The sequence below is a fragment of the Mesoplodon bidens genome (genome assembly GCF_964165515.1).
Source record: "Mesoplodon bidens genome assembly, chromosome: 16".
NCBI classification, from domain to species: domain Eukaryota; kingdom Metazoa; phylum Chordata; class Mammalia; order Artiodactyla; family Ziphiidae; genus Mesoplodon; species Mesoplodon bidens.
In genome coordinates, this window is record NC_138173.1 from 69,859,616 (window position 1) to 69,872,029 (window position 12,414).

The following is a 12,414-nucleotide window of genomic DNA, read 5'->3' on the forward strand; positions in this document are numbered from 1 at the left end:
GTCAAAATGAACCAGAGAAGAGAAGTGAGTGACTTAAGAAGCTATTTAAAGCATTAGAAAATAGGCTGAGCCTTCCTGAAAGCAAAAGGAGAGCCACCATGGAAATTAAAATGTCAGCATCATATTCCTCTGTTGCAGAAAATAATACAGCAAAACACATACTGCTCAAGACCTGAAGAGTTGAAAGTGAGGAGGAGCGATGATTCAGGAGCATCAGGCTTCTGGTTGCAAACAAAGAACAAAGAGCGTTGCTCACCCCCCAGTTCTACAAGGATTACGTTGTCAGGCACTGCAGTCAGTGACTCACAATGCACCCTGCGAGGAATTCAGGATGAAGAACAGAATGAGGCACTCTGCGCTTTGGGAAAACAGGCCCCTTAGATAAGATAGTTAGATGTATATCTCAGGAAGAATTTTAATGAACCCAGATTCTTGCATCTTCCCATACATAGAAAAGCACTAAATTATTAACTCGTGGTATCTGTTCTTTGTGACTAGCAGTCTTTTACCAAGATGTATGCCTGCCTACATGTATTCCCTAGCCAGAAAGCATTTAGAAGCTGGTTTCTCCCCTACATCTTCAGAACTACTAAGAGACCATCTCCCAGGCTACAATCCTCAGCAAGATTCCTGAATAAAAACTCACAACTCTTACACTGGGCATTTTTGTTTCAGTTGACATGGTCCCACCAGTTCCATGGTGCCGTGGACTTCAAAAGCTGCAATGAGCTGAGAATGATTCTACAGCTGAAAAAAAATGGTGATGAGGAGGAAACATTGCCAAGGCCAAGGTTTAAGAGGGTGACAAAATTCCAGGACGACAGTCAGTGTGGGGCAAGGCTGTGAATGACTGCCCACCCAAGCTAGTGGATGAGGTATTGCCAGATAAACACCTACCTTCGGTGCAGCACATTGAGCTTAAAGAGGAAATAGAAGTTGAGATTTTAAGTATGTTGAAGGGAAAGAAATGTACCTTAAATGAGACTGATGTCTGGTGCTCCCACCACTGGAAATTTCTCAGTTTTACAAGAAAAAGAACATTGAGTGCTTATTGTGTGCCAGGCCCTGCACTATGCATCTTATATTTATGTATTTAGTAATCACTTCATCCTATGAGTTTGGGCACTAATAACATTATAACTTCATAGATGGAAAAATTGGGGCATGGAGAGATTAAGTAGCTTGTCCAAGGTCATGCCATTGGTACTCTTGGTAGGATCTCATTGAGGTGGGAGTAGGACTACTCTGATGGATGAAATTTTCCTCTCCAAGACTTAGCCATTCTGCTTTAAATGGTTAAGACTATTGGATTTATGGATGGAGGAGTATGTTAGACAGTTGTTAGAAGGTAAATGCCCTGCCTTGTTCCTGGTTTTCAGTCCATGAGAAGGGATTTTTCCCTAAGTGCTCTTGGCCCCTTATTCCACCCCTTACTTTTCCATGGATGTTGTTAGTTACCAGGTTGGCAGGTAACTCCCTTTTTTCTAATGTAAACATTGTGCTATAAATTTCCCTCTCATTACTGCTTTAGCTGTGTCCCACAAATTTTGATATGTTGTGTTTACATTTTCATTCACTTCAACATATTTTTAAATTTCCCTTGAGACTTCCTCTTTGACCCATGGATTATTTACAAGTCTGATGTTTAGTTGCTTGAAAATTTTCCTGTTGTCTTTCTGGCATTGATTTCTAGTTCATTTCCATTGTAGTCAGAGTATGACATCAAATCTTTTAGAGTTGTTGAGATTTGTTTTATGACCCAGGATATGATCTTAGTATATACTCCATGGGTGTTGAGAAGAATGTGTATTCTGCTCTTGTGGGGTGGAGTGTTCTGTGAATGTTGATTAGATCCTCTGGTTGATGGTGCTGTTGAGTTCTTCCATATCCTTGATACATTTCTGTCTGGTTGTTCAGGTTGGGTCATTTTTTTTTTTTTTTTTTTTGCGGTATGCGGGCCTCTCACTGTTGTGGCCTCTCCCGTTGCGGAGCACAGGCTCCGGATGCACAGGCTCAGCGGCCATGGCTCACGGGCCCAGCCGCTCCGTGGCATATGGGATCCTCCCGGACCGGGGCACGAACCCGTATCCCCTGCATTGGCAGGCGGACTCTCAACCACTGCACCACCAGGGAGGCCCTGGTTGGGTCATTTTTATTGTTCTGTCTTCAAGTTCATGAATTCTTTGCTCTGTTCTTTCCACTTTATTGTTTAACCCATATACAAAGTTTTTTATTTTGGTTATTTTATTTTTTAGCTCTAAAATTTCCATATGGTTCTTTTTTACATCTTCTGTTTCTTTGTTCGTGACTATGCCTTTACTGAAACTTTCTATAGTTCCACTTGTTTTGAATATGTTCATAATTGTTCGTTGAAGCATTTTTATGATTACTGCTTTAAAATTCTTTTAAAATAATTTTAATATCTGTATCGTCTTGTTATTGGCATTTGCTGATTGTCGTTTCTCATTCTAGTTGATATTTTCCTGATTCTTGGTAGGATGAGTGATTTTTGGTCAAAACCTGGACAGTTTGGTTGTGTGTTAAGAAAATCTAGATCTTATTAAATCTTCTGTTTTAGTAGAACTCTTGACATCACTGAGGTGGGAGAAAAGGGACACCACCTCATTGCTGTTCGTAAGGATAGATGTCCAAATTCTTGCTCCATCTCCATTGCCACCTGACAGATATCGGTTGGGTGTGGGAGTTTAGGCTCCCCTGTTGGCCATTGATGATGCAACCCTAGCTGGGAGGGTTGGCATCCTTACTATTGCTGGCTGGGGGTGGGTGGAAGTTCAGGCTAACCACGTGGTCTCTACTGACCCCACAGAGAGAGGGGGCTCATTCCAGCCCAACTGGGGTAAAAATTCTGGCTTCTCACATGGCCTTTCAGTCACCACCCTGGTGGGGGCTTGGAAAGCCTCCTTAACTTGGCAAGGGTGGAATTCCCAAGTCTCCCCCGCTGGCTTTTGCTGGCATGGGTTGGGGTGGAGCCACAGTGTTTTCCTGTGAGGGTTGCTGGAATAGAGCAACTATTGTCTAAAAGTTTTCTGTCTTGCCAGGCTCCCCTTTCCTGGACCTTTGGCTCGAAAAGCTTTTCTCAGGGCTTTTTTGGGGGTCTGTGCTTATTGGCATTTCTGGTTGCTGTCTTCTCTAACACCCAGTCTGAGATACATGAGGCAAAATAACATTCAGGGAACTTGCTACCATATTGTTCCTCTGGTCCTGAGGTTACTTGCTGGTTGTCTTCTTCTATCCATCTTTTAGTGTCTTACTCTGTTTGTGTTACATATAATATCCAGGGGTTTTAGATGTACTAGCAGGAGGAATAGGGAAAAAATGTGTCTATTCCATCTTCTGGAAGCAGAAGTCAAGTTCCAGGAATTTTGATTATTGCCCTGGCAACCAAGGAGAAAGAGGAATGTGGCTTTGAGTCACTGGTTATGTGGGAGATGAGAGTAGCTGTCCAAGGCAGTGGCAGGGGGCCCAGCAACATGGCAGCAAGCGGAGTTCTAGGAGAGAGGGCTAGTAAGCAGTTCTCTGTGGTGGGCCAGAAAGAGTGGCATCTGATGTTTGTTTTGAAGCAATTTCCTCCTCTGGATTCCAATTATTCTCCATTTCCCCCAAATCTCCAGTAGGTGCTTATTATACCTAGCACCCTAGTCTTCAAGAATGAAAGAGATGAACGAGAAGACTATGTGATCGTATTAGGATCGAGGAGGGAGGGAGAGGTGACAGGGCCAGTGGTGAAGAGCCTGCCGGAGTGATGGAGGCCTGAGCCAGGAGCAGACTGGGGGAGGCCAGACCAGGGCACTGCCACTCAGAGTTACCACAAAAGCTTGTACATCCTCCCAGCTCAGGGGGGATCAGGTGAGAGCAGTGACAAGGAGCTGAGTCATCACGGGAAAGGGGTTTTCATGGTGAGGAGGCAGCGTCTTGGTGTGGTTCTCTCCAAGCTTACCGCTCCATCGCTTGGGTGGAGAGAAGCACCTCTCCTTCCAGGTATGCGTCATGCTGACTCTCAAGGAAGCCCACGTGGCTCTGGCCCACTTGCTGCACGCTTTCACCCTCGTTGACTCCACTCTGTTGCTTCCCAGAGGCCAGACCAGCGAGAATGACTCAGCACACAGGCTGACCTGTGCAAGGTCCGTGCATGCGTGTTGGGGGTAGTAGGAAGCATGGTGAGTGGGGTTTCTGGTAGACCTCTAACTGTGGTTTCAATGTTTTAGAAAAGTCTGCTTTAGAACACCTGGACCTGGAAAGATGGCAGGGGCTGTAGAAGGCTACGCTTATTATATTGTTATAGGGTCTCCATAGCATGTGTAGAACTACCCCGTGTAATGGGGGTAGCAAGGCGCCACACGGGGGGGGAGTTCTAATTTTCCAGTAAATGCCAACACATCTCCTCAGATCACCTTTGCCTGAAATCTAAGTCACGTTGTTAATTATCTCCCTGACCCCACGGCCAAATGCTCTTCAAGACCTGCCCGTGCTTCCTTCTGAGCACCTGTGGAGTGAGCCTCCATCCCCTACCCCTTCCGGTGGAGAAGCAAGTGGAGAAAACACACTGATGTGCAGGCTTCGTGTGGAAGACACGGTTCCTGCTCTTTTTTGGTTGGCGACATCCGAAGTCCTGGGACAGAAGGGAAAGGAGGATAAATATGAATATGAATGTGTGTGTGTGTGTGTATGTGTGTGTGTGTCTGGCTTCTCTCACTACAATTCGTATGGTCTGTATCGATGGTTCTGCCTGTTTTGTCCTCTGCCATATCCTCATCGCCTAGAATAGTGTCTGCTACACTTTTGGGCTCTAAGGAAACATTGTTGGAAGGAAAGGAGGAAGGAAGGGAGGAAGGGAGGAGGGGGAAGGGAGGGAGGGGGGAGGGAGGGAGGGAGGAAGGAGGGAGGGAGGAGGGGGAAGGGAGGAAGGAAGGAGGGGGAAGGGAGGAGGGGGGAGGGAGGAAGGAAGGGAGGAAGGGAGGAGGGAAGGGAGGAAGGAAGGGAGGGAGGGAGGAAGGAAGGGGGAAGGGAGGAGAGGGAAGGGAGGAAGGGAGGAGGAAGGGAGGAGGGGGAAGGAGGAAGGGAGGAGGGGGGAGGGAGGCGGGATTGCATTTCCTTCATGGTGGGCCTGAGCTCGTTGCCCAGAAAGCCGCAGAGCTTTGGCCTTTACCCTTGAAGATGAATTTTGAAGCCATGCCCCCCAGTTCTCCCCCTCCCCCGACAGCTGCACAAGATTCTCATCGCCCACTGGCTACATGAGTGTCCTCAGAGGGAGCAGACGCAGGTGGAGGACCTCCTCGTGGCCAGCAGAGAAAACAGGGCAGCACTGCTTCACTGAGCACCGGGGGCGGGTGGGCTGGGGGCGCCCCCATCGGCTCTATAAAGGCTCCCTGGCCAGAGACCAGGCGGACAGCGGCTTCTACCTCTTCGTCCCTGGAAGGGCCAGGAAAATGGCCCTGGCCCTGGCGGTCTTCAGTCTGCTGGGCTCAGCCTGCTTGGTGTCAGCCAACAGCTTTGGTGAGTTCTGAGCCTGAGGCCATGGGGCATCGGGTCAGGAGGGAGCTCTCAGGCCAGCTCCTTGTTAGCCAGGATTTGCCCCAGGGCCTTGGAACCTGTCATCTCATTTAATCCTCACCTGTCCCGGGTCAGTTCCTTGCTCTTCCCTTTTCAGATGAAGAGACAGGGTCTTGAGAGGGAAACTGGATGGTCTGAGGTCACGGAGTCCGTGATTTGCGGAGAGGAGATGGGAAACCAGATCTTCCCAGTCGGACTCTAGTTCTCCCCAACCCCACCCTGTTAGCAAATTTTGGCATTGCCGTTGTTTTTTTAATTCTCTTAGCGATCTCAAGTACTAGGTTATCCGTGTGGGGTATTTGAGAAATATTCAGCAGGTAGTGAAAAACACAAATCTACCTGTGGCATGAAATAGACCTAAATTCTAGCTGTGGCTCAGCCACTTAACCTGTGACTTTGGATAAGTTTCAGCTTGCTTCCTCGCTGGGAAAGTAAGCAGTTGTGACTGTGATTTCTGCATAAGCTCCTGCATGTTACACGCATTCTCCATGGAAAGTAAGACACATGGGAGTTATTTTGTATCCTCGTGCGGGACCAGGAAGGTGCTCTGTCTGCAGGGAGTGCCTTGATAAATTCAGGAGCACCTCCTTTATGGTGTTCTGGCCTGACCCAACTGCTCCCTGGGGGAGCGTGCAATCCAAGGGTTCATTTTGAATCCTTCTCTTGCCAGCTGTATGATCTTGAACAGATGACATTCCCTGCCCAAGTCTTAGGGCCACATGGGTAAGGTGGAGATAATGCCTCCCAGGGGATGACGGGAGCTAATGTCATACTTGGAAAGGTGTGAGTAGCTGCAAAATTGCAAGTTAGAACATACTTGATGATGGTGCTAGAAATAAAACCTGGAAGAGCATCTGTGCCTTTAGGGAGCCCGTCATTCTTACTGGAATCCAGACCATCAACTCCTCTCTGATGAGTCACTTCCTTTGTGCAGAGTACCAGGTGGACGCCCAGCCTCTCCGTCCGTGTGAGCAGCAGAGGGAGGCGGCCTTTCTGAAGGGAGCAGACCACGTTCCCCAGTGCGCTGAGGATGGCAGCTTCCAGTAAGGCCCACTCCAGCCATGTGGACTCAGGGGCCTTGGAGGCCTTAAAGCACATCTCATTCCTGTCCCCTGTCCACCCTTCCCGCCCTCCCTTTACTCTCCTCCTTGAACGTGAGATGTGGCTACTGTCACCTGGAGGGTGCCTGCCACTCAGATCCTCAGACTAATCAACACTGAGTCATCTGACCCAGAGTGCCCCAACCCATGCTTCATTCCAGCCAGAACCAAAGATGTCCCCTCCTTTCCTGCCAAAGCTTTTACCCTAATTAATAAGGGGCGCAGGGAGATCAAATGATTGATGCTTTGTCGCCTTTTCTCCTCCCTGCATCCTCTTGATGAGCCAGAGGTGGAGGGAAGCAGGGGCCTCTGAACCTTCAGGTCAGTGGCTGCCTCCAAGCTGTGCTGAGTTCGGCTCTCTGGGCTGCATGACGCTGTCTCCCCACTGGGCTCCTCTCTGAAAGGGGTTTTGGCTGCCCTAACAAGAATGTGGGGCCCGGGACTCTCTCCCGGCAGAGTGGAGTGATAACACACAGGAACCCTTTGCATGTGTTTCACTTTCCCCACGCTGTTCCAGCCACGTTTGAACAAGGGGAACTCCGTCTCTAGGGCTGTGTTCTGGGAAACATCCCTGAGACATCCGTCACCCCCCACCCCACCTCCATTTTAGTCACAAGCTTGCTTTGTGCGCCTGACAAAGCTCTTACCTACTCTCGAGAGTGCAAAGGCCAGTGCAAAGGCCAGTCCCTGCTTGGAGCTCTGGGAATTCTGGATCAGAGGAGTTAGGAGGGTGGTTCCCCTTTGCCGCCTTATTTAATCAATATCTAGCTGTGCCCGTGTCTCTTTCCTGGCCACGTGCAGGTTCAAGCCAGCCCTGCTCCTCCTCAGAAGGTTTTGCGTACGATGTTCTCTTTACCTGGAACACCTTTTACCTTCTTAGGCCCCTGGTATAACACCTGTTCGCCCCTCCACCTCAGTTTAGCCATCACTTCCCCTTGGAGACCCACGAAGCGCTTCCTGAGTAACCATAACCCAGGCCACTGTCTGCCCACTCCTGGTCCATGTGAGGAGCACCTTTACCCCCTGCAGCCTCCATGGGGCAGGAGCGTGGACACCAGCGTGGCCTTTGCTACAGGGCTGGCAGACTGGCCTGGTGGAGGATGAATGTGCGGGGCTGTCACAGGTGTCAGCGCTTTCCCTTTCTCTAGTCACCTGCTCTGCTCCACACCAATCTCTTCCTAGTTTAAATGAATTAAAGCTTGGAGGGTTGGAAAGGAAGAAGAAAGGTACCTGACTGTGTCTCCTGTCCTCAGGACTGTCCAGTGCGGGAAGGATGGAGGCTCCTGCTGGTGTGTGGACGCCGACGGCAGGGAAGTGCCCGGCAGCCGGCAGCCTGGGCGGCCTGCGTCCTGTAAGTTGGCAGGGGGGACCCGCTGGGGACAACTCACATCCTGGGTAGAACACTAGGCTTGGGTGTGTCAAGGGTGAGCCTCCCCATGGGCTGCTGGGTCTTCCCCTTTGAATTCGACCCCGTCTCCTACAGGACTGCTGTGAAAATCAACAGGACAAGTCCTTTGTTTAGCTAATTGCCTCTGAAATCCCCCATGTGCCAGGCTAGGTACCTGGTGCTAAGGAAGGGACAGGGGGCAGACATCAAAGGTCTCTGAAACCAGAAAGCAGCCACGTGCACAGAAGTGTTCTTTCACCTGGGGTGTTTCTAAAATTTGAGACTGAGGTGAAAACGTCCCTGTTAAAATGATTGTTATGATGAGTAGTCAAAGAAAGTCCAGTCCCCATTTAAAGCATGTCACAGATCAGCCTAAAACAAAGGTCAGTTTACACTGGTCATCTTAAAATTGTGAAACTGAGCTTGGAACCACTTATCCTTTAATGGAGCAAAGCTCCGTTTTGGGCGCTGGTTTTGGGGGCCAACATGCTGCTGGGTCCCATACTGTCACTGAGTTCTTGTTCCTTGTCTGCAACACGAATATAGTATCTGCTATAGGATCAGCTGTGATGGTTGAGAGGATTTAAAATGCACATAAGACACCCGGCCCACAGTAGGTATTCAATAGGGGCAGTAATCACTAATGTCACTAGTCCTCATGCACCTGAAGAAGGCACTTGTATTTTAATTCTGTAGATAATGTGAGTGGGGCACAGAGAGGTGACGGACTTCCCCGAGGTCACACAGCAAGTGTGCGGGCAAAGTTGAATTCAGACAAGCTGTCAACAGCCAGCCTGTACTCCATTCACACTGCACCTCTGCAGCGCCAGGGCCGTGGGGTGTCCCGGGGACCCATGGGACACGATGAAATCTGCCCTTCCAAGCTCGGTCCGCAGGAGTCAGGAGAAATCCTGGGATATAGACTTGGGCAGTTGGAACGCTGGTCCTGAGGCTGTTGCCCGCTCCTCGAGCACCCATGGGCTGGGGGAGGGACCGTCCTGCCTTCCCGCCTCTGGGGAGGGAGAGGGGTCCTCCTGGGCTACGACCCCTATGTCGTCCCTGCTGTCCTGCCTTCCCGCCTCTGGGGAGGGAGAGGGGTCCTCCTGGGCTACGACCCCTATGTCGTCCCTGCTGTCCTGCCTTCCCGCCTCTGGGGAGGGAGAGGGGTCCTCCTGGGCTACGACCCCTACGTCGTCCCTGCTGTCCTGCTCTGACGCCGCTCTTCGTTGCCACAGGTCTGTCGTTCTGCCAGCTGCAGAAGCAGCAGATCTTACTGAGCAGCTACATCAACAGCACGGCCACGTCCTACCTCCCTCAGTGTCAGGATTCGGGGGATTACGAGCCCGTGCAGTGCGACCTGCGACGGGAGCAGTGCTGGTGTGTGGACGCGGAAGGGATGGAGGTGTACGGGACCCGCCAGCGGGGGAGGCCGGCACGATGTAAGTCCCACTGGCACCAGCACCCCATGAGGAGGTGGAGGCAGTGTGCGGCCTCCCATATCGGAACCAAAACGGGGTCAGGGCTCCCCAAGAAAAGGCAGAGGACCTGGCCCTCGGCACAGGGAAGGAAGGGATTTTAGGAAGGTTTTATCCCTGCTGATAGTTCCATGTGGTGGACAGCAACGTTCACCGGCTGCTCATTAGAAGAGTAAGTAGGATTCCAAGGAGCACCTCCCGCCCCAGGCCTTAGTCCCTGTTTGGGATGCTGTCATGAGTGTACTATGAACCCATGCACCTAGACTGCAGAAGTGGACACACCTCCTTGTATGGAAGAATTAAAAATTGTTTTCTTGGAAATGTTTAGGTCCAGGGAGCTGTGAGATAAGAAACCGCCGCCTCCTCCACGGGGTGGGGGACAAGTCCCCACCCCAGTGTTCTCCAGACGGAGGCTTCATGTCTGTGCAGTGCAAGTTGGTCAACACCACGGACATGATGATCTTCGACCTGGTCCACAGCTACAACAGGTAAGGGCTGCTGGGCCCCTGAGCGAGCTCGTCACGGGCCATCCCTTCCCATCTCCTGCCAAAGCTCCCGCTCACTTTGGGACTGTATGCTGGGATGTGTGCACACTCACGTGTGTGTGTCTGTGTGTGAGACACGCAGCCCGTGGGAACGGAGAGAGGCCTCACACTCATTTGCTGTGACGGACATCTGAAGGGCTACAGCGTTCCCCACAAAGCGGGCTGACAATAGCTATTCAGATTAAGAATAGGCGAACCTTCTGGCCCAGCCAGCCTATGGAGATAAAGACACCATAATGTGAAGATGTATGTACTAGGATGTCTACTGCATCGTTTTTTATTGTAGCCAAAAACTGGGCACAAAGTGGCTGACAGCCCAAGGTGCATGGCTGGATGAATGTGTACCTGCCATAAATGTTTCTGCAGCCCTTTAAGAAAATGCAAATCAGCTCTTCCAGTTGATTCGGAGAGGATTCTGCAGCACACTAAGATAATATGATACACAAGGTACAGATAATATAAGAGGATTTAATTTTTAGAAAACAAACATCAGACAGGTCCCTTCATGTGCATATGTGATAATATATTATGTTCATATTATGTGATCATGCTTGTGTCCGTATAGGATTAGGTGAGTGCAGAGAAAAGTATGAATAAGCACATACTGTGTGGTTATCACAGCCACCTTGAGGGTCAGGTTGCTGTGGAGAAGGGAACCAGCAGAAAAGGAAAAAAGATGGCTCCATAAAAAACGTGGACCGTTTTTATGCATTTTTATAAATTACATGTATGTTTGCACTTATCAATGAGTTTAAAGATTCAAATAACAAATATAAAAAGGGAGATGCATCATAGATCTTGGCCCAAATAACTGGATAGCTTCTGGTTTTTCAAGATGGCTACTTTATTACTGTAAGGGCCTCACACAGACTTCAGATATAATTGAAACATTCTGAGTGAAAATAAATAAGACTATTAGTCTGTGAATACTGATAGGAATTCTCTTGGAGAACCTGAGCCTTTATGTGGCTGGCTTTCAAAACAGCAAGTTTCTTTCCCTATGAGAGAGAGGGATGTGCCAGGAGGGGTTACAGATAAAAGCCTGTGACCAAGAACTGTCCCAGAGGTAAGTCTCTTTTGAGCTGCATAGTATTTTAAAAACTGGGGGATTTTAAGTAGAATCCTGTGTAATTTCCATTTGTGTAGGTAAAAATAGTTGCACATCAGCAATTTTATATGTTCCACATAATACACGAAAGTCTGACTTCCTGATCCTGAAGAACAAGGGTGAGGGCTACATGCATTGTCGCATGGCACCAAGAAGCTGGTTCTCTTTGGACTGAGTGCACCCCACCCCCACCCCGCTGCTCTGGGTCTCTCCATGTCCTGCTGCCAGATACCTCTGCTCCATCTGTTTGCATTACCTGCCTGGCCCCATAGCATTTGCCCTGTGACCCTCATTCTGACTCTGTCACTGCTGGCAAAGTGACCTGGTCACTTACTTCTCTGAGCCTCAGTGTCCCCATCTGTAAGGACAACACCGGCTCATTAGGTCATGGTGAAGATATGCTGAGCCCTTGTCTATAAAACCGCTGCGAAAATTGTAAATTATTATGCATCTGTAAGGAATCCTTACAGATTCCTTACTGATCACCAGCTTTAGCAAATGTAGGTTACATTCAGCAAATGTAGGTTACGGTCCCCTCCCCACCCCACAAGGCCTGCCCGTGTGCACATAGGAATCTGCAAACAGCCTGATTTACTGATGCTCATTGATGCAAACTAACGTGTGCTCAGTTCAAGTTCAACTGGATGTTCACTATATACAGGGAATTTGAGATCCTTTCATTTACTTCAATATTTACAAAAATAATTGGAATTGATGGTCTCTGGCACACAATGGGGAATCTGAAGCACAGAAGTTAAGGACCCTAGCCTAGGAAGCACAATTGGTGGGTTCCAGAGCTGTCTGTCTCCTTTTACCATCCCACAAAACCTCAGTTCATCTCTGTTCCCCACAGCATAGAGCACAGAACCTTGCATACAGTAGGCCTACAGTCATCAAAGAACTTCTTGCAGGTGCCAGCTTGAGGCACAATTCATAGCTGCTTCCACCAGAGGGCAGTCGAGTTAAAGGCAAACATTCAGGACTAAGCATCTATTGTTAAGGAACAAAACAAGTTTACCCTTGAAATGGGAGCCTTTCTTTTATGTAAGCAAGCATGTCTCTGAGCGAATTCTGATTTAAGAAGGTCATGGGAAGGGTCGGGTGGCTGGTTACTGGAAGCCCAGCCATATTCAGGAATTTTCTGATAAGCAGACCTGGGCAGTGCCAGCCCCAGTGACTCCACTGGAGCAAAGTGTCAGGAGCCACGGAGGCTACGTGGAGAGTCTAG

General features: G+C 49.4%; 1 protein-coding gene across 1 annotated transcript in view; it reads left to right on the top strand.

Moving 5' to 3' along the window:
• Positions 1-5,447: 5,447 nt before the first annotated feature.
• The window catches only part of TG (thyroglobulin), a gene marked incomplete at its 5' end in the record, with an annotated part of 239,511 nt that continues 232,544 nt past the window's right edge, over positions 5,448-12,414 (top strand). The window contains 5 exons of the mRNA XM_081258080.1: positions 5,448-5,514; positions 6,506-6,614; positions 7,925-8,022; positions 9,294-9,497; positions 9,862-10,021. Coding sequence (XP_081114206.1) covers positions 5,448-5,514; positions 6,506-6,614; positions 7,925-8,022; positions 9,294-9,497; positions 9,862-10,021 — 638 coding nt within the window. The remainder of the gene's footprint in view (positions 5,515-6,505; positions 6,615-7,924; positions 8,023-9,293; positions 9,498-9,861; positions 10,022-12,414) is intronic.